The sequence below is a fragment of the Aquarana catesbeiana genome, linkage group LG03 (genome assembly GCF_042186555.1).
Source record: "Aquarana catesbeiana isolate 2022-GZ linkage group LG03, ASM4218655v1, whole genome shotgun sequence".
Taxonomy (NCBI): domain Eukaryota; kingdom Metazoa; phylum Chordata; class Amphibia; order Anura; family Ranidae; genus Aquarana; species Aquarana catesbeiana.
Genome location: NC_133326.1, coordinates 565,975,325 through 566,002,266, shown reverse-complemented (window position 1 = coordinate 566,002,266; position 26,942 = coordinate 565,975,325). Strand labels below are relative to the sequence as shown.

General features: G+C 43.8%; 2 protein-coding genes across 12 annotated transcripts in view; one reads left to right on the top strand and one right to left on the bottom strand.

Moving 5' to 3' along the window:
* The window catches only part of DGKI (diacylglycerol kinase iota), a 466,380-nt gene that overhangs the window by 393,645 nt on the left and 45,793 nt on the right, over positions 1-26,942 (top strand). The gene's annotated exons all lie outside the window — the stretch shown is intronic.
* LOC141132878 (uncharacterized) lies at positions 588-25,246 on the bottom strand. Its single transcript, XM_073621823.1, has 3 exons — positions 25,162-25,246; positions 9,147-10,077; positions 588-5,099 (listed from the first exon to the last, which is right to left on the bottom strand). Exons 2-3 carry the CDS (start codon positions 10,043-10,045, stop codon positions 5,075-5,077), a joined length of 924 nt encoding a protein of 307 aa, XP_073477924.1. The 5' UTR covers positions 10,046-10,077; positions 25,162-25,246; the 3' UTR covers positions 588-5,074.

The following is a 26,942-nucleotide window of genomic DNA, read 5'->3' as shown; positions in this document are numbered from 1 at the left end:
CCTGTGCCCAATGCAGCGTGACCTGTGCCCAATGCAGCGTGACCTGTGCCCCATACAGCGAGACCTGTGCCCCATACAGCGAGACCTGTGCCCCATACAGCCCCACCTATGCAGAGGAAGAGGCAAGCCACCCGGATCAGCAGAGAGCGGGATTGCCCGCTGTAATAGCTTTCATTTGAATTTCCTGTCTTCCCGGGGCTCACGTCACATAGCCCCACCTCTTGGCCCGACGCTTTTGATGACGTCACATGTCCCGCATTGGATCGGTGTTCTGTCTATCAAAGGCGCCGGGCCAAGAGGTGGAGCTATGTGACGTGAGCCCCGGGAACACTGGGAGTTCTAATGAAAGCTCTTACATCGGGCAATTCAGTTCTCTGCTGATATGGACAGCTCGCCTCTTCCTCTCCTCTCTCTTCCCCTGGCTGGGAGACTGTGCCAGCTGTGCTCTTATCCTCACTGGGCCCCACTCGGCTGACCAATGCACCTGGAATCCTGGGCAGCTAACTGCAACAGATTTGTACAGGTCTGCCACAAATTTAGCACTGAAGCTGAGACAGATTATAACTCCAATTAGATGCACAAGTAAGAAGTGGTCAAGGACAGATTTTATTTTGTTGTAGTGCTACTTTGGAGCAGCAAAGGGAGGAATTTATGAATGAAGCTCAACTTTTAATAATCTGTCTCATGGCTCCTGTTTTGCATTGCCCTGCTGTGGGACAGAATCAATAAATGTCACCAAAGTGCTCTTGAACTCATTAGTTATGCACTACATATTCATTTATATAAAGAAAACAAATGAAACGACAAAAAAAAGTACTTCTGGGTGCAGATTATTTACATTTTTATAACTTTAACCACTTCCGGACCGCCGCACGCTGATATACATCCTAACTTTGAAGAGGAATATCGTTATGGCAGCAGCTGCCATAACCCCGGTACCCTCTTCTTCGGCCGGCGGTCCGGTTTCCGATAATGGTGGTCTCTGCGGCGGATTCTCCGCAAGATCACTTTTAATTGGGGGTGGGAGAGGCCCCCCTCCCACTGTGCTCCGGTGCCCTCCGTCGCTTACTGAAGCAGTCGGCAGCAGCGGAGGTGATCAGATCCACTTCCTTGCTGGTTATGGAGACGAGTGAGGGGAAGATGGCCCCCACCCGTCTCCATACCATTGCAGGGCGGAAGCGACGTCAAAACGTCACTTCCGCCCAAAGCTCTTAAAGGGACATTTTTCTTTTTTTTTTTTTAATTGCATTTTAGTGTAAATATGAGATCTGAGGTCTTTTTGACCCCAGATCTCATATTTAAGAGGTCCTGTCATGCTTTTTTTATTACAAGGGATGTTTACATTCCTTGTAATAGGAATAAAAGTGACAATTTTTTTAAATGAACAGTGTAAAAATAAAAAATAAAAGGTAAAATAAATAAGAAAAACATTTTTTTTTAAACGGGTTGTAATTTTCTAGCAAAAAAAACTGTTTTTAACTTGTAAACAACAAATCTCAAAAAGAGGCTCAGTCCTTAAGTGGTTAACTTTTTCTGGTGGGCAGTGGGTCATTGTTTAGGGTGGAGAGGTGGGGAGGGGGTTATTGTTTAGGGTGGAGAGGGGTTATTGTTTAGGACGGAGAGGGGGAGGGGGTTATTGCTTAGGGTGGAGAGGTGGGTTTTTGTTTAGGGTGGGGAGGGGGGTTATTGTTTAGGGTGGAGAGATGGGTTATTGTTTAGGGTGTAGAGGGGGGTTATTGTTTAGCGTGGAGAGGGTTATTGTTTAGGGTGAGGAGGGGGTTATTGTTTAGGGTGGAGAGGGGTATTATTGTTTAGGGGTATTATTGTTTAGGGTGGGGAGGGGATTATTGTTTATGGCGGAGAGGGGGTTATTGTTTAGGGTGGAGAGGGGGGTTACTGTTTAGGGTGGAGAGGGGGGTTATTGTTTAGGGTGGAGAGGGAGAGGGGTTTATTGGTTTAGGGTGGAGAGGTGGGTTATTGTTTAGGGTGGAGGGGCGGGGAGGGGTGTTATTGTTTTAGGCGTAGAGGGGGAGGGAAGGGTGGTATTTAGGAACCCATACACTGCCAATCACTGCACTACAACACCCAGCAGACCTGCCCTCCCCCTCCAAGAAGTTCTGCAGCAACAAAGCCTGGCTCAGTGCAGGACACACTACTCACCAGGCAGATAGATCTGTCATCCTGCAGCCACCCGTAAAGGAGCCCGAGGAGGAGAAGCACATTGCCGGAGGACACAAAAAAAGCCAAGGGGGAGGGGCGGAGCCGATGCGGGGAAGGGAAATCCCCACTGACAGCTGAAACATCATTGGTTGTTAAGGACGCGGCGACCCCGCTCCTTAACAACTAATAACTGTCTGCAGACTTTTATACAATTTGGTTAAAGATTAAGATACGTCAATAAGACTAGCGCATGCAAACCACAAAACAGCCACAAATATATAAATACATATAGTGACAAAATATTGGCTTTAGCTGGGTGCTCATATGGGGAAGTAACTTTGTTCTTGCAGCGTTTCTTGCTTCTTCTGAATTGTTGGTGTTAACTTTGAGTGTATTCTTAGAAGAGGTGCGATTCTTTTGTTAACTGTCCTTCTGTTAACTCTTCAGTTCCACAGCAGCAAGAGCGGGATAAGCTTTGCAAAATATCTGAATATGTCTTAAGACTTATTAGAAGCTGGTATATATATGTTAGGTATCTAAAGCATGTATTGGAATAGACATTTTACCATGATCACATTTCTTAATCACATCCATTACAGCGCTGACAGATGAAAGAACCAAACCTTAAGGGAACGGTTTCAGGTATCGGCGCATTTGCACGAGTACCCATACTCATGCAAATGATTAGTATCTGTATCGCTGCAACCCTAATGAGAGCAGTGGCTCTCCAGGTTCTCTCTCTCTCCCGTCATTGGCTCACACAGCAGCATAAACCATTGGCTCAATCACAGCCAGTGAGCCAATGAGGAGAGAGCAGAGGTGGGGCCAAGCCGCACTTGGTGTGAATGGACACACCGAGCGCAGCTAAGGAGCGAGCCTGCTCGAGTGCCCCTACAACAAGAGGCCTGCTATTGGGGGCACTCGGCAAGGGGGAGGAGCCAAGACTGCAGGCAGGGGACCCAAAGAGAAGAGAATGGGGCTGCTCTGTGCAAAACCATGGCACACAGCAGGTAAGTATAACATGTTTGTTATTTTTTTTAAAAAGTCCTTTATCGTATTATAATATTAAAGCATATCTAAAGCCAAAACTTTTTTTTCAGTTTTGGATAGTGTGTGGAACCCCACTGCTAGGTTTTTATTACTACATGTGTTCTCTGTTGTTAGATTGACCATCCCTAAGCCTCGGTTCACACCAGAGGCGGCACGACTTGCAGGTCGCCTCACCGAGGCGACCTGCACACGACTGCCGGGGCGACTTGCAAAACGACTTCTGTATAGAAGTCTATGCAAGTCGCCCCAAGTCGCCCCCAAAGTCGTACAGGAACCTTTTTCTAAGTCGGAGCGACTTGCGTCGCTCGATTAGAACGGTTCCATTGTACTGAACGGGACGCTACTTGTCAGGCGACCTAGGTCGCCTGACAAGTCGTCCCAGTGTGAACCGAGGCTAATTGTCTTGGTGACCATTCTCCCTGGGATAGAAAGTGATGGCAAATCCAAAAGGTTACAATTAATGATGTAGAAGGTAGAAATATCGGTAAATTACTTTGTCGGACACAGACTCTTTTAAGGGATACCGGGATTGATTCCACTCTGGCCAGAGCAGTGGCACCTGACGGACTCGCGTCCCAGAAATCAAGTGTGTCAAAAACAGTTTGCACAGTGTACATATAATTTCAATATAATGCGTCACAAGCGAACAGGCGGTATATTTCCATTATACATTGCATTAACCGTTTGAACAGTCAACCTTTTGAACTTTTTGGATACAAGGCAATTCAGCAAAGCATATACTTTAATTTAAACCGTTGCAAAGTTCCCGTTTCTCTGCAGTATTGCTCCTTGCGGTTTCTTTATCTGGCTTACTAATTAGCAAGCAGGCTATAGCTCAGGAAGGAGAGGGTGAGTGTGATGAGGACAGGTGTCTGTGATGGAAGGGAGGGGTGAGTGAGTTCAGTGTCTAACCGCTAATTCTAAATGGGCCTCTATTTCCACACACATAACTATGGCCACATAAACTGACCCTCATTGCCACTTTATTATCACCAAGAAGAGGAATAGATCTCAATGGGACACAGACAGCACAAAAAAGCCCTGCCATGGGTTTTAAAGTGGAGGGCCACCCTAAAAAAAAAAAAAATTGCATCAAAAATCTTTAAAAAAACGTGAAAAATAAAAAAAAATGTAACTTACCTGAAACGCTTGTTGCTAGGCAGTCTTCCTAATCTGCCTCTTCCTATTCCGCAGCGTGTCCTGCTCCTCGGTGAGCGGCCCCCTTGCCTTCTGGGAACTGTGTGTGTCCCAGAAAACCACGGGGCCATTCACAGAGCGCCGCGCCGCTCGCGCGTGCACAGTAGGAAACTGCCAGTGAAGCCGCGAGGCTCCACTGCCTGTTTCCCTTAGTTAGGATGGTGGCGCCAGCAGCCGATCCGATGGACAGATCGGCCTCGGGGGGGTGGGGGGGTGGGGGCGACATCGCTGGCTCGCTGGACAGGTAAGTGTCCTTATTAAAAGTTAGCTGCTACAGTGTTTGTAGTTGCTGACTTTAAAAAAAACAAAAAAACAGCCGGAACCCCCCTTTAAGTAGTGCCTACCTTATCCAAAACAAGAAAAGCTTTGGCTCTAGATATACTTGAATTTAGGTGTTTTTACAATTTCTCGCGGCACCTGTCAGATTCTTAAGATAATGAACCAGTAAATTATCCAATAATGTGATCTATCACTTCGTCTCCGGATAAATACAAAATATCTTGGGAGCTGAGAAAGGCGTTTTCTGCTGTGAAATAGCCACCTACAAAAAGAGGAAAACTTAGCAGCAGTAGCTCTTCTGCTAGATAGCCTCCTCCCAATTTGTCTTAATGCTTTAAATTGTAGCTATTCAAATAACTTAATGAGTGTAAAGCAAATCAAGAATAATTCAGTACCAATCCGGACTTCTGTTCCTGCACAAAAAAAAAAAAAAAGGAAGGTTTAAAGCATGCTCTTTTGTTCAGTGCTATAAAGTTCAATGTATTGTTATTATTTAGATATATTTTAGTTCTATTTCTACAAGTACCTGTGTGCCGGTTTATAATTGCCTTTATGCCTGTGTATTCTTGCCGACAACTTGTGACCAACATGTCAAAAGCTGGGGGACGGTTGTTCCACTCAAACTAATATTTCAGTAATGAGTAGATTGAATTACTCCTTAGCTACAGAAATCGACAAAGGTTCTTTCTCTTTTTCCCAGGCAATAGGGACAGGTGGCTCTTACTCCTGCACTGAATGGTGCTAACATAATCAGTGTAGTAGTACAGCAAAGTGGTGTGACCATGACAACCTGGGCTCAGAGTAAGTGGTAGACTAGAGACTTCACTTTAACCCTCATGATCACCTTACTAGCACATACTTGCCTCCATAAGCTCCATAACCCCATGACTTCTCTTAGCTTCTGAAAGAAAAGAAAATACCCAGTAATTGGGTATAAAGGAGCATGTGATTTGATCCATTTGACAGGGATGGGCCAATCACCATGCACCAGAACTGTCACATGGGTGGAATCCATAGCCCTCTGTAAGCTACAAAAGTGGCCCATAGCGAACATAGGGCAGCTTCTGTTCAGGGTGGTGGGGTAGTGATGGAAAGGCGAGTAAAGAAATACAGTGCAGCACACATACAGCTCAGTAACCATCCATACATGTCAGTAAGTGCCTGAGAACTTGTGAATGATTGAGGAGCAATGCCTCATGGAACATGTAGTCCTGGGCAGGAAGTGAGTGGCTCTAAAGGCAGAAGTTTTTTTACCTTGCTATAGGGGCACTCAATACTATATACAGCTTTCTATTGAGGCACTCAGATCAGGTAAGTATAACATGTTTGTTGTAAAAAAAAAAAATCACTTTTTGTGTGCAGGGAAGATCAGCATCTGAACCCAGAGAAGGTGGAGGCGGATAGACTGGAGGTCATAGAAGGCATTACAATTACATTTTAAAGTAAACTTTTACCAGTATTGTGCATTATATTTAAAATCATCATAAGCATGAAAAAAAAAGTCTCAGCTTGTAGTACTACTTTAATATAAAAGATTTCTATCTCCCTTCCACCCTTCATATAGCTTCATTTCTGGCTCCTAGTTATAATGCCCATATATCCTACTTCTGGGTGTATTTATTATATTATAAAATAATATATATGATTACTTTCACTGTTTCACAGTATAAATGAACCCCTTGTAGTAGCGATTATTTGCTCTTTTTGTACTATAAAGGGCTAACTTTTATTTATTTTTTAACCCCATGATGACAGGTGATACAAAAAAAAGCATGCTGCTGCTACTAAACGTCTTAGGCCTGGTTCACATCTATGGGTTTTTTGGTGCTTTTTGCAGAAACGCATTACAGTTCATTTAACATGGTTTCCTATGGGACACGTTCACATCTATGCTTTTTTCAGCCACTGTATTTGGAAAAAGCCAAATACTTTGTTCAACGCAAAACTGTGCTTTATTTTGGTTAGGTAGACTTCAATGGAGAAGCTGCAGAAAAGCATGTAGTGCGTTGTTGCCATGATTTGGTTTTTTTAATCTGTCCAACAATAAATTGGCCAAAAAAAAAAGCATAACAAATGCAAAATGCAAATTGCAGTAAAATCGTGTGTGCAAAACGCACAGCAAAAAGCACTGTAGAAACAGAAAAGTAAACTGCATAGGTAAGAACCAAGCCTTATGCTGGCCATACACGTATCAAATCTTTGTACATTTGATGAATGAAAGAATGTCATTTAAAAATTTCACTTGCTTTTAACATTCAGTTTTAAAATTAATTTAATTTCTAAAGAAAAAACCACATACACATTTTTTTTTTTTAAGGAAAACATTGTTTTTGTATGGCCAGCATAAGTGACAGCAGGCAGCTTTTATCAAGCCACCCGCCTATGACAAAGGAGTCTGTCATACATAATAAATTACTGTCTGAAAATCACCAAAAAACAGTCTTTCATTTTTTTATCTTTGAATAAAAATGTTGATCTCTATGTCTGAAATTTTTCCAGATTCAACCTCTAATAGTATATAATAGTATATACAGTATATCTCTTCTGTCTGTTATTCTCAGAGTGGATTAGAGATTTTGCTCCCTAACCATATACAGTGGAACCTATGGTTATTATCCGATTAATCGAAACAATAATCGGCCAACTAAACGATTATGAAAATAATCGTTAGTTGCAGCCCTAATCTAGAGAGAGAGAGAGATAGAGAGAGAGAGAGAGAGAGATGACACACTGTAATCATGAAGATTATATTATGAATACATCCATTTATAATATAAACGTCATTATACCTGTTCACAAGAAATATCAAGAGAAACTATCATACCTTCCCATACACTTTCAACCCACTCCTGTTCCTAGTTCAAGAGCGGTAGGTTGTAAGAGCTAGAAACTCAGTGCTAATGTCTCCCCACCAGAGTTTGTGAGACTAATGTCCACCCCCTGTCCACTCCAGTGCAGCAGCTTTGGGTGGAAGTAGCAGGGAACTAACCTCCAGCCTACGGCAGTAGGTGGAAGGAGTGCAGAACCAGAGTCTGTAAGATCTAAGGCTGGATTCACACCAATGCATTTTTAGTGCTTTTTGCATTTTGCAATTTGCACTACAGTCCATTTAACATGGTTTCCTATGGAACACGTTCTGTAGTGCAAATCTGCAAAAAGCACTAAAATGCATAGGTGTGAATCCAGCCTAAGAACTACCTTTGTTCACCTCCTCAATATAAAGAGCTAGGCAGGAGAAGCTGAGAACTAACTGCCAGCCTCCCTCTCAGTAAGACAGTAGGTGGTTGGTGCAAGACCCTCATCCCCTTAGACCCCTCTGGAATTAAAATGGTTTAAAAAGTTGACCTATTCCAAGATTTTAATACAAAGCTATGCTATCTTTAATGGATTGGGTATTTAAAGAGCAGAAGGGTTAAAATACCCTTTGCCTTTTTTTTTGCTTGTGTTTGTTATCTGATTCAAAAAAAAAAAAAAAAAAAAAAACCTTTCCCAGAGAAAATGCTGCTATAGGCTTCTCCCAGTGCTGCCTGCATATCTAAAAGCCTTGACATTTGCTTGCACAATTTCTGATTCAAAGAAAGTTCAGTCAACTGGAACTCTGATCCTTCTCTTCAACCATGATCGCCAAATTCCTAGACTTCTGGTTTGGTAAGCTGCTCACTATTTTAGCCCTTATATTGCTCTTGATCTGTCCCAGCCAAACTGTTAATGCCATCTATTGAAGTTTATGTCTGGGCAAAAAAAAAACACATTCAGTACATCTCTGCAATACATACACATTTCTCCATGTTTTATTGCTTAAAAATTCTGTAAGTACAGAAAAATACCTTTCCATCTGCCAGAATCCAATGAACTCCTAACTTCCTGCTTGAACAGGCAACACAGTGCCTTTTCTGTACTAAAATTGCAAACTGTCTTGTCAGCCCTGCCTGTGTTCTTCCCTGCTGTACTACAAAACACCTTCTCTTTATATTATTTAGACAAGGAAAGGGGGAGGTGTTCTATAGCCTATCAGGGTAGAACTTGTCCGGACTGCTTAGGGTTTTCCGAACAGCAGAGGCAATGTGTTCTCACAGTAAGTAGTAACTGTTTTTTGACACATCAACAGGTGTTTTTTTCTGAACTTGTAGCATATTTAAAGATACAAAACATGGGGAAATGTGCATATATTGTACAGATGAACTGAATGGTTTTTGCAATGATGAAAACTTTACACAAATACTGCATGACTTTGGCCCCCATACATGGTGAAATATCGCCAAGCAAGCCATCTGAAGTAATTAACTTCAATGGGAAAGTAACCCTGGAAATAATACACAAGAGATTTACCAAATACCCCAAAATTGTCAAATCTCTAAATATATATATATATATATATATAAAGATATTCAGATGCCTGTACATAAGTTATGTTATCTCCTTTTGAATTTAGAAACAGAATGGGCGATAGTATTTTTTACCTTGAGATACCGTTTTTTCCAAGATCTTCATGTCTACTAAGGCGGATTACAAGTTGCCAAAACGTAGCATTGAGGACTGCCAAACTAAGACGTCCTTCATGGTATTCTAGCCTCTCCAATATCTTGCAACGTGATGGGCACCCCACACCTGCTCTCTTTGCCTTCTCATGCCAGCTTTCTTCTCCTTCTAAGTGGTTTTGGCAATTCACAATAGTGATATTCTTGAGATATTGGTTATAGTTGTAAACTTTTATAACGTCCTTTACTTGCACCAATTGCCTTTCCAGTTCATCACGTTGTTTTAAAATTGCCTTGTTTTCATTTTGAGCTAGCTGTCTTTGATATACTTCTTCCTCTAGTTCTTTTCTATGGCGGTGGTCATCCATGACATTTTTACACTGTTCGTTATGTAACTGTTCTTGAAATGACTTGCATTTTGTTTTCAAAAGCAAGTTTTCCTTTTGAAGGTTTGTAAGTTCAGCTGTTTGCGTTTCCAAGCGTTTATACATGGCTGTTGCTTCGTAATCAAACTGTTTTTGAAGTGACCCGCATGTTGTTTTCAAAAGTAAGTTCTCATTTTGAAGGTTTGTGAATTCAACCGTTTGCTTTGCCAATTGTTGGCGCATGGCTGTTGCCTCATCTAACCTATCTTTAGTGAATTTTGCAAGGTAGTATAGCTCTCGCCACACAGCTGCCCTCTCCTTGCCTGACTTGGGTGTTTTTGAATAGGATTGCTCATACATTTCCCAGGATCTACACCATCCTTTCCAAGGGTTCCAGTCTTTGTTGACTACTGAAGTTGAAATATGAGAAGCTTGTAACAATTCATCCCAGTTGTCATTAACTGTTTTCCAAGGGTTATCCTTCTTTCGAGACATCAAGCGTCTTAGTGACTCCATATTTTTAAGCAAACTGTGGATGGATTGCTGTTCTAGAAGAGGAAACAGGACTAGTTAACACAGTTGAGCTGCATTTTTAGTACCCCCAACTGCTCCCCCTTTTTCTGCAGAGGCAGTAACTGGGGGTGTACACATGCCGTGGCAGAAATTATACTCTGTATACCTGTTTTGGTGGGCATTTGTTAATAGGGTCATGCTGAAAGTGCCCCTCAACAGCGTGCAAAGCACGGGTCTGTGCACTCCAGTGCGGGGTTCAAGGAGTTACAGCAGGCAATGAGGAGGTAATATAACACCTCCTTACTGCCTGTCAAATGCACTCTTTAGACTTTAGAGAGCAATCTGAATGCAGATCGCTCTTCAGAGAGCAAGGCTACAGTAAGTTCCCTACTTATGAACGAGTTCCAATCTAGGAGCTCATTTGTAAGTCCAACAAAGATCAGTGCTTGCAGACAAAAGCTGCGAGCACTGATCAGTGTGTTCTGGCAGGAGGAGTCCCCCTGTCAGAACACAATAGCACAGCAGGGGAGATTGCTGCACCAACATTGCTTGTGTTGGTATGACAATCTGTCTGTTTTTTTTCCATTGAGCCCGCTGGGTTGAACGAAAAAAAAACATGCAAACATGTTCGCATCTTTGAAAGTTTGCAAGTTAAGCATTCGTATGTAGGTGACTTACTGTATTGAGAACAAACCGATAGTTGCTTCCCCCCCATGTATAGTTTTCATGAGACCTTTATATATGTCTGTTATTAGATGCATCAGACCAGGGGTGGACTGACAACTCATGGGTCCCCCAGGCACTAGGTGATCATAGGGCCCCCCAGGTTTAAAGATGGCCACCACATGGAAGCCATCTTTCTGATGCAACATTAATGCAGCAGGGCCTTATGGAGGGGCACCTAGCTTGGCGACATGCAGAGTGGCAAGTGACTTAAAGCCGGTGACCCAATAAAGGTATCAGGATCCTCTCATGGGCAATGCCACCTTAACAGCATCATGGGCCCCTGGGCTAAGTAATGCACTAGGGCCCCTACCAGGGAGAAGGTGGGTGTGGCTTAATAATGCCACATACTGGGCGTGGCTTTTAGTCTGATTAGAAACTTTTAGTCTGATTTTTTTACAATTTTTTTTTTTTTTACAATTTTGTTTTAATTCAAATGTTTAATTTATTATTGTTTTTGCAGTCTTTTCACAACTTTGTTGTGGGGGCGGGGGGCTTTGGTGAGATGTCAGGGGTCTAAACAGACCCCCTGAAGTCTCACTTTTGAGACAGTGACTGAGGACAGAGATTCCACAGTCCTTTTCTCTGCAGCCTAAGGCTCCATGCACACTGGGCTTAAAAAAATGTCTGTTTTCTTGGCAGTAAAAAAGGCTCATATTTTTTTTTTCTGCCTCTAAATGTTGAGCTCAAAATATGCCTGTAATCGTCCTGTGTATGGACACATTGAGCTACTTTTACAGGCAGAACACAAAACTCCTGTAGAAGCAGCGAATTTTAAGCCACTGTGCATGGAGCCTAAGTTGCATTAAAGATGAACGAACAGGAGACAGAGGCTCCTGCCCATTCATAAACTGAATCATAGTAAACACAGCTTACTATGCTCAGTAGTGAATAAATACAGTGAGTGATCAGTATCAATCACTCACTGTGTTCACTTAGAAAAGGAAGGGGCCGGTAAATTACATATTTCCCAGCCCGTTCCCCACTCTCTGACAGATTCCCCTGTGTGCCTGCAACTGCTGCTGTTGGGAGAGGAAAGGAGGGAAGCTGGCAGTGCTGCAGGGGTGTAACTAAACCAATCTTTCAGCTGCTGCAATGAGAGCCACAAATTATTGGTTTCAGTTATTTCCCCTCCACCCGCTGTAGTGATTACCCGCTCTATCCACATATGATCCCCCTGGTGGGGAGGGGAGAATAACTGCAGGGGTCCCCCCCCATCCCACACCCCCAGTGGGATGGGGGTGTGAGACAGTCGGTGGGGGTGAGTCAGTCGTGGAGGGATTTCTTCCAGTGGCAGTGTCTGTGGGGTGATTGGTGAGGGATGTTGGGAAGGTAGAGGATGAAAGGTGACCATGGAATAATGTCACTCAGCTGGGGGGGGTAGGAAGAAGCTCAACGTGATGTCTGTCAGCTGGATGTATGAAGTGGCCTGGGGGTGATGCAAGCTGGGGGGGAGAAGCAGGGGCTGAGAAGTACTCATATAATAATGTCTATAATCAAAAAATGTCTGTGCTCATCTACTAATGGTTAAAACAATAAATAATACAACGGTACTGCTCAAAGAGAACAACCAATCACTCTGTGTATGTCCAGATAATGTGATCTTATTTTATGACTATTGTATTTAACCCTGTGTTATCCAAACTCTTTACAATCAAAAGTGTATACTCAACACATAAACTAAACACTCTATAGCTAAGTTCACATCTCATCTATGAATTCGGGAAGGTGGGTGTGTTTGGGCTTAGCTGATAATATATAGACAGACTGCTGCACCTAAAGTAGTGAATATGCTACTAAACCAGTACTATATAGAAAATAAGTGCACTGTCCTCTAATAGATTACCCTATGATATATGGAATTCATGCAAAACATAAAAAGCAATAATCATTCATCTACTACAATATCAATAATATGATTTGTGTTATTAAAGCGGAGTTCCACCCAGAAATGGAACTTCCGCAGATCGGATTCCTCCCCCTTTCGGTACCACATTTGGCACCTTTCAGGGGGGGAGGGGCAGATACCTGGCAAATCCAGGTATCTGCTCCCACTTTCAGGCAAAGATCGCCACAATCTGTGCGGTGAACTACGGAATGTATGGGCCCCCCCCCCCCCCCGCTGCCTTCTGGGAGACACACAGGTCCCAGAAGACAGCAGGGACCATTCAAAAACCCCCCTCTTAGGTGATTCAGTTCGCATAGGTAGCGCTATACAAGTCACTCATTCATTTATTCAGAAAGTGCAGCGTGACTCGCGGATGCGCAGTAGGAGTCTGTGAAGCCGCAAAGCTTCACTTCCTGTTTCCCTTAGTAAGGATGCCGGCGCCTGCACCCGGAGCCGAGGGATGGGTCGGCTTCGGGTTCCGACATCGCGGGCTCCCTGGACAGGTAAGTGTAAAAAAAAAAAAAAAAAAGTGCTCCGTGCTGAACATGGTAGTGACTGTTAAAAGAGGTAGCGACGGGCCCGAGCGTGTTTGGATCGAGCTCGCCAGGAAGCCGGCACTGCACACCGCCAATCATAGGCAGCGGGTATGTGCAGCTGTTGATTGGGAAATGCCTCACTGCCTATGATTGACGGTGTGCAATGATGGCTTCCTGGCAGGCTCGATCTGAACACGCCCGAGCCCATCGCTATTCACCACTCTTCCACCTTTGTGCTGATATGTACAGACAAGCTGCTTACCAGAACCACTGATCCCACAAAGAGATCAAAAGTGCTCTAAGGTTCACTCCCCAAAGCAGCTATAGCTCGCTCCTGACTGGCCCCGAATGGGTCAGGCAGGTACAACATGTTCACATCTACGCATGTGGGGAATGCATGCAAAAGTGTATGCTTTCCCAACATGCACAGAAATGAGCTGCTCTTCAGCAGATGCACAGTAGTTCTGTTAATTGTTAATGGCACCCCATGCAAATGTGTGCACCAAACTGGACTTTTACATGAATTTTCCATGTTGCATGCGTGTAGGGCAGCCCATTGAAATTAATGGGCACGTGATATGTGAAAAACATGCCCAAGCCTAACTTAGTAAATAAAAAAATAACAATCCTTCATAAATATAAATGATTCTCTAAATGATCAGTGTTCATACATTTGTGCTACCACGCAAATAGCCATGAACATTGTGCTCTTGATATGTTTATTGAGGAATGTTGTTTTGTATATAGAGTGTATAGCTTATGTGGTGAGTGAACACATTTCATCGTGCATAACACAGGGTTAAATGGAAAGGTCATAAATGAACTTCCCATTATCTGGGACATACACAGAGTGATGGGGGATGTTTATGTAGATCAGTGGTTCTCAACCTGGGGGTCGGGACCCCCTCGGGGGTCAAATTATGATTTGCCAGGGGTCACCGAATCCTGGGCTGTTCCTGAAGCCCGCAACGCTCTCCCAGCCTTTTTGCGGCCGCCCAGCTGGGCTGTTCCTGGAGCCCGCGGCCGCCCACTCAGCCGCCCATTCAGTTAACAGCATGGCTGGGAGGCAGAGACTTGAGGTCAGCTGACTGGAGAGGAATGTGAAGTGGAAAGGGCTGAAGGAGACCCTATCTCCTGATTTCAATATAGGTGTCACTGCTACGAGACATCACAAAGTCGGAGACACAGTGAGTAATACTACCTGTGATTATAGTTGCCATTAAAATTCCCCACTACAGTTCTCAGATCAGCAGATGACCTTGATCAAGAGCACCTAAGTTGGCCGATCAGAACTCCCCCCAGCATTGCCACTCATCCCATTCCCCCCAGCCCCCTCCACCAAGGACTAAGAGAAGGAATAAAAATAGCCACTTGAGCCCCGGACCATTATGCTGCCTAAGGACCAGAGGTCTTTTTCCAATTTGGCACTGCGTCGCTTTAACTGCTAATTGCGCGGTCATGCAATGCTGTACCCAAACGAAATTTGCGTCCTTTTCTTCCCACAAATAGAGCTTTCTTTTGATGGTATTTGATCACCTCTGCGGTTTTTATTTTTTGCGCTATAAACGGAAAAAGACCGAAAATTTTGAAAAAAAATGATATTTTCTACTTTTTGTTATAAAAAAAATCCAATAAACTAAATTTTAGTCATACATTTAGGCCAAAATGTATTCGGCCACATGTCTTTGGTAAAAAAAATGTCAATAAGCGTATATTTATTGGTTTACGCAAAAGTTATAGCGTCTACAAACTAGGGTACATTTTCTGTAATTTACACAGCTTTTAGTTTATGACTGCCTATGTCATTTCTTGAGGTGCTAAAATGGCAGGGCAGTACAAACCCCCCCCAAGTGACCCCATTTTGGAAAGTAGACACCCCAAGGAAATTGCTGAGAGGCATGTTGAACCCATTGAATATTTATTTTTTTTGTCCCAAGTGATTGAATAATGACAAAAAAAAAAAAAAAAATATTTACAAAAAGTTGTCACTAAATGATATATTGCTCACACAGGCCATGGGCCTATGTGGAATTGCACCCCAAAATACATTCAGCTGCTTCTCCTGAGTATGGGGATACCACATGTGTGGGACTTTTTGGGAGCCTAGCCGCGTACGGGGCCCCGAAAACCAATCACCACCTTCAGGATTTCTAAGGGTGTAAATTTTTGATTTTACTCCTCACTACCTATCACAGTTTCGGAGGCCATGGAATGCCCAGGTGGCACAAAACCCCCCAAAATGACCCCATTTTGGAAAGTAGACACCCCAAGCTATTTGCTGAGAGGCATATTGAGTCCATGGAATATTTTATATTTTGACACAAGTTGTGGGAAAGTGACACTTTTTTTTTTTTTTGCATAAAGTTGTCACTAAATGATATATTGCTCACACAGGCCATGGGCATATGTGGAATTGCACCCCAAAATACATTTAGCTGCTTCTCCTGAGTATGGGGATACCACATGTGTGGGACTTTTTGGGAGCCTAGCCGCGTACGGGACCCCGAAAACCAATCACCGCCTTCAGGATTTCTAAGGGTGAAAATTTTTGATTTCACTCTTCACTGCCTATCACAGTTTCGGAGGCCATGGAATGCCCAGGTGGCACAAAACCCCCCCAAATGACCCCATTTTGGAAAGTAGACACCCCAAGCTATTTGCTGAGAGGCATGGTGAGTATTTTGCAGCTCTCATTTGTTTTTGAAAATGAAGAAAGACAAGAAAAAACATTTTTTTTTTCTTTTTTCAATTTTCAAAACTTTGTGACAAAAAGTGAGGTCTGCAAAATACTCACTATACCTCTCAGCAAATAGCTTGGGGTGTCTACTTTCCAAAATGGGGTCATTTGGGGGGGGTTTGTGCCACCTGGGCTTTCCATGGCCTCCGAAACTGTGATAGGCAGTGAAGAGTGAAATCAAAAATTCACGCCCTTAGAAAGCCTGAAGGCGGTGCTTGGTTTTCGGGGTCCCGTACGTGGCTAGGCTCCCAAAAAGTCTCACACATGTGGTATCCCCGTACTCAGGAGAAGCAGCAGAATGTATTTTGGGGTGTAATTTCACATATTCCCATGGCATGTTTGAGCAATATAACATTTAGTGACAACTTTGTGCAAAAAAAAAAAAAAAAAAATGTGTCTCTTTCCCGCAACTTGTGTCGCAATATAAAATATTCCATGGACTCGACATGCCTCTCAGCAAATAGCTTGGGGTGTCTACTTTCCAAAATGGGGTCATTTGGGGGGGTTTTGAACTGTCCTGGCATTTTATGCACAACATTTAGAAGCTTATGTCACACATCACCCACTCTTCTAACCACTTGAAGACAAAGCCCTTTCTGACACTTATTGTTTACATGAAAAAGTTATTTTTTTTTTGCAAAAAAATTACTTTGAACCCCCAAACATTATATATTTTTTTAAAGCAAATGCCCTACAGATTAAAATGGTGGGTGTTTCATTTTTTTTTTTCACACAGTATTTGCGCAGCGATTTTTCAAACGCATTTTTTGGGGAAAAAACACACTTTTTTAAATTTTAATGCACTAAAACACACTATATTGCCCAAATGTTTGATGAAATAAAAAAGATGATCTTAGGCCGAGTACATGGATACCAAACATGACATGCTTTAAAAATGCGCACAAACGTGCAGTGGCAACAAAATAAATACATTTTTAAAAGCCTTTAAAAGCCTTTACAGGTTACCACTTTAGATCTACAGAGGAGGTCTACTGCAAAAATTACTGCCCTCGATCTGACCTTCGCGGTGATACCTCACATGCATGGTGCAATTGCTGTTTACGTTTGACGACAGACCGCCGATTGCGTTCGCCTTAGCGCGAGAGCAGGGGGCGACAGGGGTGCTTTTTTTTTTTTTTTCTTTATTATTTTTCTGCTTTTTTTATCTTATTTTTAAACTGTTCCTTTCATATTTTTTTTTTTTAATCATTTTTATTGTTATCTCGGGGAATGTAAATATCCCCTATGATAGCAATAGGTAGTGACAGGTACTCTTTTTTGAAAAAATTGGGGTCTATTAGACCCTAGATCTCTCCTCTGCCCTCAAAGCATCTGACCACACCAAGATCGGTGTGATAAAATGCTTCCCCAATTTCCCAATGGCGCTATTTACATCCGGCGAAATCTAAGTCATAAAATGCTCGTAGCTTCCGGTTTCTTAGGCCATAGAGATGTTTGGAGCCACTCTGGTCTCTGATCAGCTCTATGGTCAGCTGGCTGAATCACCGGCTGCATTCTCAGGTTCCCTGTTGAGACAGGAGAGCCAGAGAAAAACACGGAAGACGGTGGGGGGGGGCATTCCCTCCCACGGCTTGTAAAAGCAGTCTAGAGGCTAATTAGCCGCTAGGATTGCTTTTACATGAAAGCCGACCGCTGGCTGAAAAGAATGATACCAAGATGATACCTAAACCTGCAGGCATCATTCTGGTATAACCACTCAAAGTCGTGAATGGCGTACCTGAAGACAAAAAAATGGTTAACAATAAAGCACAGTAAACGGTAAAGTATAAAAAATTGCATACCTGAAAAAGCAAACATGATAAAACATAATAACAATAAAACATTGCAGAATAGAATACAGTAAAAAAGAGCAGAACAATAGAGAGAGAATAGAGAGAGAGAGAACAATAAAACGACAACTATTTTTTTTTATTTTATATATATATTTTTTTTTTGACACTTTTTTTGTAACTAACTTTTGTAACTGTAACCGGTTCCAGGTTCGGGTCTCTCAAAATGCGATGGCATCTTGGGAGACCCTGTGAAAGTGTGTCCTAGTCTGTGCAATGCTGTACCCTACGCTAATACTCAACTAGTGAATGGTAGCGTTCAAAACATTCACCAATGCAAAGACCAGGATTGTCAGGACAGGAGGGACAATAATAGCGGGTGTCACGCCTATATCCGCGCTTCCTGCAGACACATCTTTTTTGGGGGGGTTCGTTGGGTAGGGGTACTCGGGAGGACATAAAGAAAATGCCTCTCATGCAGCCGACTGCATTTGATTGGGGATGTGAATGGGGGAAGTACGGGCGCTGCAGAAGTGGTGGGTTCCCAATTAGGATTGGCGAATGCAGCAGGAAGGGCACTATGGGCACGACGGGCCTGTGTTTGTCTTCTTGGTGGCAGCGGGACACTACTTGTGCTTGCCACCTCACCAGCTTGAACTGCACTTATGGGACTCGCCACGTCACCAAGTGTTGCTGCAGTGCTGGTTTGACTACGACCGGGGTGTACTAGGCCGCTGGTGCTTGCCAGTTCACCAAAACGCTACCAAAAAAACTGTTAGCGATCGCAGGGATCAAGGCCTGACTCTGCGAACGCTGCAGTTATGTGTTTAGTGTTTTGTAAGTGTCAGTGATCGATCGATACTGCACTTGGGTGGGCTGGGCCGGGCGGAGGGGCAAAACACAGGTGCTAGCAGGTATCTGGGCTGATCCCGCTAACACTGCGTTTTTGGGAACCCTAAACTGCTGGGGACGCTAGTATAGATCTGATCGGATCAGATATTGATCCGTTCAGATACTATACCACTAAGGGAGGTGTATGCTGCGTGCGTGGGTGTTAGCGGTACTGGCGCTAACCTGACGCTGCCTGGGGCTGGTGCTTGCCAGTTCACCAAAACGCTACCAAAAAAACTGTTAGCGATCGCAGGGATCAGGCCTGACTCTGCGAACGCTGCAGTTATGCGTTTAGTGTTTTGTAAGGGACAGTGATCGATCGATACTGCACTTGGGTGGGCCGGGCCGGGCGGAGGGGCAAAACGCAGGTGCTAGCAGGTATCTGGGCTGATCCCGCTAACACTGCGTTTTTGGGAACCCTAAACTGCTGGGGACGCTAGTATAGATCTGATCGGATCAGATATTGATCCGATCAGATACTATACCACTAAGGGAGGTGTACGGTGCGTGCGTGGGTGTTAGCGCTACTGGCGCTAACCTGACGCTGCCTGGTGCTTGCTTGCCAGTTCACCAAAATGCTACCAAAAAACTGTTAGCGATCGCAGGGATCAGGCCTGACTCTGCGAACGCTGCAGTTATGCGTTTAGTGTTTTGTAAGTGACAGCGATCGATCGATACTGCACTTGGGTGGGCCGGGCGGAGGGGCAAAACGCAGGTGCTAGCGGGTATCTGGGCTGATCCCGCTAACACTGCGTTTTTGGGAACCCTAAACTGCTGGGGACGCTAGTATAGATCTGATCGGATCAGATATTGATCCGATCAGATACTATACCACTAAGGGAGGCGTATGCTGCGTGCGTGGGTGTTAGCGGTACTGGCGCTAATCTGACGCTGCCTGGGGCGACGCATATCACCGCCGGGCGATCAGGGGGCTAAACCTTTATTCGGTAATAAACGGCGGGTGCCCTGACACTATAAAAAATAAACGAACTAACCAGCGTCAACCGTAACGTTTATACGGTGATCAGTGGTGAAAGGGTTAACTAGGGGGCAATCAAGGGGTTAAAACATTTATTAGATAGTATATGGGGGTCCCTGACACTATAAAACGCTGACGGCGAACCTAAATATTTACGTCCCTAACTAGCGTCACCAGTGACACTCATACAGCGATCAGAAAAATGATCGCTTAGCAACACTGGTGACAGGGGGTGATCAAGGGGTTAAAACTTTATTAGGGGGGGTTAGGGGGGTACCCTAGACCTAAAGGGGGGTAATACTAACTGTCCCAACACTGTAACTGTCACAAACTGACACTATGCAGTAATCAGAAAAAAAAAAAAAAAAAAAAAAAAAAACCTGCTGGTGTCAGTTTGTGACAGGGGGCGGGGGGGTGATTGGGGGGGGATCGGGGGGCGATCGGGGGGGGGGGGGGATCGGGGTGTTTTGTATGCCTGGCATGTTCTACTGTGTGTGTGTGTTGTGCACTTACATTGATGTCTTCTCCCCTCGGCGCTGGAACGGAATACCGAGCTGAGGGGAGATGACATCATTTCCTTTGCTGCTGTTTAGCATACAGCAGCAAAGGAATGTTCCCATTGGCCGGCGGCGATCGCGAGGGGGGGGCCACGAACGGATGGCCTCCCCCTCATCTCGGATCGCCGGGGAACAGAACGGGACCGCCTCGGGCGGCGGGGGGGGGGTCCGATGGGACCCCCCACCCGCGGAAGGCAAATCACGTACATGTACGTGATTTTGCCTGCCCGTGCCGCTTTGCCGACGTAAATCGGCGTTAGGCGGTCCTTAAGTGGATAGAGAATACATGGAAGCAAGAGGAAAAAAGAGGGGAAGGAACAAAGAAAAAGGGAGAGAAAGAATATGAGAAAGGGGCAGGGAAAAAAAAACAAGAAATTAGGATAGATAAAAGGGAAAGAAAGGAGAACAAAGAGAGTGGTACATCCTAAAATGTACCATAAGGGGTTTTAATCCTGTACAAGTGGAAGGGACTCAGGGAACACTAAATGTCCGTGGGTTAGGGGTGCAAATTACTTGTCTTTCCTTGCGTGCTGACAACCCATGCTACAAAAATAATTTTACTGTTAGGGGTCCGCACAACTTGGGAAATTTTATCAAGGGGTCACGGCACTAGTAAGGTTGAGAATCACTGATGTAGATAGATAGTGATGTGTGCCTGCTTTAGGAAGTGTCAACACACACACTCCCCTCTATTTCAACTCTGCTTGTCACCTGCTAACTCTTCACATGTTCCCACAAAAAGACGTTTCTCATTCCTGACATGAAACTTTGCCAGGTATTGTGTGCAGTTTCCGTGGAGGTAAGCTCCATGAAAACTTTCCTCACTCAGCTCATCTCTCTCCCTGCATGTAGTGTGCAGTAACCGGAAGTAGCGAGACTCCTCTTCCGGGTTCTTCCATTACACGGGACTGAAGGGGTGATCTGACTAATGTGCAGTAACCGGAAGTAGCGAGACTCCTCTTCCGGGTTCTTCCATTACACGGGACTGAAGGGGTGATCTGACTAATGTGCAGTAACCGGAAGTAGCGAGACTCCTCTTCCGGGTTCTCCCATCACACGGGACTGAAGGGGGATCTGACTAATGTGCAGTAACCGGAAGTAGCGAGACTCCTCTTCCGGGTTCTTCCATTACACGGGACTGAAGGGGTGATCTGACTGAGGGGAACAGAAAGCGAGTGTGCAGGAGTCGGAGACCACTGAGAGGGAGACACAAAGAAGACTCAGAACTTTTAAATACATACATACAACACTGGGCAGTATATTTATTTAGAAGCAGTGGCACTGCTGCTGACAAACCCCGGGATTGAGCTGTAGTGTGGGACACCTTTCTATAGAGAGTGTGACTGTCCCAGCTGATGGGGCCCCTATCATCCTAACCATTAGTTTGGCTGCAGTTCACCTTTTAACCACTTCCCATCCTGGCCAATTCTGGCACTTCGCTCATACATAATTTTTTTTGGTAGCAAATTACTCAGAACCCCCAAACATTATATGTTTTTTTTTTTTTTTTTTTTTTTTTTAGCAGAGACTCTAGGGAATAAAATGGAGGTTGTTGCAACTTTTTATGTCACACGGTATTTGCGCAGCAATTTTTCAAACGTGTTTTTTTTTTTTTTTTTGGAAACCTAGTTAGCCCAATTTTATTTTTTTTCATGTGAAAGATGATGTTACAGCAATTTTTCAAATGTGTTTTATTTCTTGGAAAACTAAAGTTAGCCCAATTTAATTTTTTTTTCATGTGAAAGATGATGTTACGCCGAGTAAATAGATACCTAACACGTCATGCTTGAAAATTGCACTCGCTCGTGGAATGGCGACAAACTTCGGTACTCAAAAATCTCCATAGACAAAGCTTTATATTTTTTTACAGGTTACCTGTTTAGAGTTACAGAGGAGGTCTTGGTATAGAATTATTGCTCTTGCTCTAATGTTCGTGGCAATACCTCACATGTGTGATTGGAATGACGTTTACATATGTGGGTGCGATGTACGTATGCGTTCACTTCTGTGTGCAAGCTCGCAGGGACAGGGGCACTTTTTTTTTTTATTGTTTATTTTATTTTATTTTTTTTTATTTTTACACTTTCCCTTTAAAAATTTGTTTTGATCACTTTTACTCCTATTACAAGGAATGTAAACATCCCTTGTAATAGGAATAGTGCGTGACAGGTCCTCTTTATGGAGAGATCTGGGGTCTATAAGCCTGAGATAAAAAAAAAAAAAAAAAAACAGGACAATCTCGGCTTTCCAGTATTTACAACTGCCAGGCCGGGCGTGACGTTATGACCGCCGAGAGTCATAGAGATGACCAGGGACCATCTGTTCCCTGGAAAATCTCTATGGTCACCTTTCGCCGCCGGTGGATTCCTTCTCTGGCTCGCTGATCTCAGGTTTGAGCCCAGAGAAGCACCGGAGGGCAGCGGGAGGGGGGGACATCCCCTCCCACCACCTGTAAGAACGATCAAGTGGCTGAACTGCCGCTATGATTGTTCTTATGGTGAAGGGAATCGCAGGCTGAAGAGAATGATGCCGGGTTGGTGCCTGTAGGTGCAGGCTGAAACGGGAGGACGTCTATGTACGCCCTCCCGTGGGAAGTGGTTAAAAAAATACTGTGTAAAAACATTGTCCGTCTTAGAAAAACAGAGCTTAGTTTACATGACATACCTGTCGGTCAATCTCTGCTTCCCCAGGCCAAAAAACTACCATCGTGACTGATCTGCCTTGTTCTGGCATAGAAGCTGGCATGCCTTGACTATTGAGCGTGCCATAACAGGAGCGAGAGCTCATTCCGTGATCTCAAACCTGCATACTCCCTCCTCTCCACCCCTTTGCAGCAACTGGAATATATTTGTTTAAAGCTCTCCACTGACCACTATTGTGTTTACCACTACCAGGACTCCGAATTGTGAGCACAAGATTGACTTTTATTACCAGTAAATGTTTGTTATAATATTGGGAGGTTGTTGTGCCCTCTCCCAGTGTGTCAAAGGTAGAAGCTACCCATTTATACTGTAAATAACCCACCAAAGTAAACCCTTAATCACGTGATCAGAATATCGTACAAAAAATATCGCTTTCAAAGTGATCGTACGATAATCTGATCGTTAGTACACAGCTTTTGTCTGAAATTTTCCATAGGGACAAACGCCAAAAATTTTCTCAGAACAATACCAGATCGTAGGATTTTCATTTGCAGGACCGCCCCATGCACATATACTGGGGCGGACGGCCGCTCTGTGCCAGGGCAGGTACCCAGAACATGATCTGACACTACTGGTCAATCAGCGGGTCTAGCAGGCGCGATGTCCACCGGGACCTGCCAAACGTTCGGGAGACAGGCAGAACGTCGATCTGCCTACGTAAACAAGGCAGATGCCATTCTGTGAGAGGGGAATGTACTGATCCTGTGTTTCTGCTTAGCAGGAACATGGCTCTTTACCTTCCCCCAGTCAAAGCACCTCAGTTAGAAAGCACTCCCAAGGAACACATTTGACCTATAGATCGCCCCAGATGTTAACCCCTTCTCTGCCAATATAATTAGTACAGTGACAGTGCATATTTTTTAGCACTTATCACTGTATTAGTGTCACTGGTCCTCAGTTTTAAAAGTGTCAGTTAGGTGTCAGATTTGTCCACCGAAATATTGCAGTCCCACTATAAGTCACTGATTGCCGCCAATACTAGTAAAAAAAACATAAAAAGATAAAAATATCCCATATTTTGTAGACGCTATAACTTTTGCGCGAGCAAATTAATATACGCTTTATTGGGATTTTTTTTACCAAAAATATGTAGCAGAATACATATTGGCCTAAATTCATGAAGAAATTAGATTTTATACATTTTTTTATTGGATATGTTTCATAGCAGAAATGAAAAAATATTGTTTTTTTTTTTTTTAAATTAATACCACCAAAAGAAAGCTCTATTTGTGGGAAAATAAAGGACAAACATTTTATGTGGCACAGCGTCGCACGGCCGCGCAATTGTCAGTTAAGGTAACGCAGTGCTGTATCCCAAAAAATGGCCTGGTCATAAAGGGTGTAAACCTTCCAGAGTGCAAGTGGTTAATCAGTACAGTTTTCATCTGAAAATACAATACAAATACATTACATAATTTACGAATTTTTATTCTGTCCTACAAGAATTTTCGTACTTTAGTAATCTATTCGCTTACAATATGGAGACTAGCATGCAAAAAAAAACGGACAATCATTCGTCCGACAATCTTATCATGTGTACTAGGCTTTACAAACCAAAAATACTGTCAAATCATTTGACATCTTGTTGTTTGATAACAAAATCAGGGTTTATTTACTAAAGTCATAGAGATTGTTCACTCATCCTATTCAATAAAGTTGTGTTTACTTTGAGTATCTAATCATGTACAAGGCAAATTAAAAAAAAAAGAAGAATTTAATCCTAACCATACAGTACAAACGGGGAGTCGTACACTGTTGCCTATCAAGTGAATTGAGGTGAACAGTTACTTTACAAAGTACAAATTTTAGGCTGAAGTTTTGTAACAGCAGTTATCCTTTTTTACACCATAAGGCCCCTTTCACACGGGACGGATCTGTGTTGATCCGCCCCGTGTTTATCCGCTGCTCAGCGGGGATCGCTCCGTTTTCCCCAGCTGAGCAGGCACAGTGTGCGGGTCCCGCCCTGTCAGATCTCCGCTCTCCCCTATGGGGGATCGGAGGAACACGGACCGTCTGTCCGTGTTCATCCGATCCGCTCTGCAGACGGATAGAAAAATAGGATTTTCTTCCGTCCGCAGAATCGGACGAGAGCGGAGGCGGACGACATCGGGTGTTAGCGGATGTACATCCGCTGACACCCCCATCCCCATAGGGATGCATGTATGTCCGTATTTCATCCGAAAACGGATGGATGAAATACGGACATACGGTCCGCATGTGTGAAAGGGGCCTTAATGTATTTCTTCTTATTTCATTTTATTTTGGTGTAAAAGAAACAAAAAATAATCCTGAATATGATAGAAAACGATTGCTTACCTCCAAACTAGTGACTCAGAGCTTGCTTTCTGTGCACCTCTGCACACGACAGGAAGTGTATTTCTCTGGGCACATACAAAGAGATATGAATTTATCTTCTTTATACCTCCCCCTTTCACAGTTTTTGTACAGCCCTCCCACAAGTTTGGGTCAAAAAACCAAAGCCTGTGCAGGAAGCCTAATCTTTGTAAGCTCTAAGCTTTAGCTGTGTAACTGAATTAAAGAAACACAGTGGTTAAACAAAAACATTTTACGTTTAAAGTGTATGTCAGGGCAAAAAAAATGTCTGCAGTACATTTCTGCAAAAACACACATATTTCCTCATGTTTTTACCTTTTAGAGACCCTGCAAGTAAAAAAAAAAAACTTTCTGTGGGCTGACAACACACAGCATGTTTGTGGACTGAGTGCCGTCAGCCCTGACAGTATCGTGTTCAGAGCGGATGCTGCCTATATTAGCTGTTTTTGTGCCCGGGGAGCTGCTTGCACCATAACAACCAATGACTCTGTATGGTCAGGGGGCTGAACATACAAAGAGCTGAATATACATTGTGGACGGAGTATTCAATATAGACACCCCAGCCTCAGAGCCTCCATGAGTGCTGCCTCAATTGGCCTTGTGGGCAGCATGGCCTTGAGCCCTGTCCAGTTTTCTTTTGCCAGACTACTCAGACACACCCACTTTCCCATCTTCACAACATAAAGACTAATAATTCTGGAGTCCCAAGATAAGGACTGAGTGGGCTAATCAAGATGGCCATACATTATACAACGGTCTTGTAACATTTCTGAACAATCCCCTTTAGGTTTACCCACAACTATATAGTGCAAGGGCCTGCCTGACTGGATACAAATGAAAAGTGCTGTTTTGGTTAGACCTCCTATTATATTGTTTTTCGGTAAATCCAAAGGAACTTACACAATAAGATTGTATAATGCTTGGTCAGCTTTACTCTCCATGAGATAACACAGGAAGTGAGCACTGGACACAGGACAGCTCTGAATTTCTGTAAACCAAGGGTCTCCAAATTGGGGCCCGAGGGCCAGATGTGGCCCTTTGCTAGTCTTTATCCGGCCCTTGGGGCACAATTCCTCCCACTGATATGAGGCACTATATCTTCCACCAATACCAATGATAGGATACTATTTCTCCTACTAATAGGGGGAATACTCCTCCTCCTATTGACCGCCAACCCTGAGGCCATATTTATTCTCACTGATGCCGGGCCCGTGACATTTTCTGCTCCTGCTGGCCACAATCCGGCCTGTCTAAAGTCTAAAGAACAATAAAGTGGCCCTTTGTTTGAAAAGTTTGGAGACCCCTGCTGTAAACGATGAAACATCACTAGCACCATATGCACTCATTTATTAGTACAATGTCAGTTTAGTCAAATAATAAAATGTTTCGAGCCGCACAAGGTCCCTTCCTCAACAACATAGTGATAACTCACATACAATAAAACATGTACATATAAATAAGTGAATATGCAGAAACAAATACCCACCCTCAGGGATGTCATAGTGACATAACATGGCCCACCTAAAAAACGATACAACGCTCAAAAAAATTAAAGGGTTTCTAAACCTTCGAGGTTTTTCACCTCAATGCATTCTATGCATTGAGGTGAAAAACCTCCTGTAATGCTGCAGCCCCCCCCCAGCCCCCGTTTTACTTACCTGTACCCCCTCTATCTCGTCTCGGGGAAGAGCACACCAGCAAAAGCCGGTGTCTCGGGTCCTGATTGGATGGATTGATAGCAGCGCAGCCTTTGGCTCCTGCTG

Coding starts and splice junctions, on each gene's coding strand:
- LOC141132878 (XM_073621823.1), bottom strand. CDS start 10,045: ATGGAGTCACTAAGACGCTTGATGTCTCGAAAGAAGGATAACCCTTGG. Junction 5,100..9,146: donor GGAAAAAACGGTATCTCAAG/GTAAAAAATACT, acceptor TTTTTTGTGCAG/GAACAGAAGTCCGGATTGGT.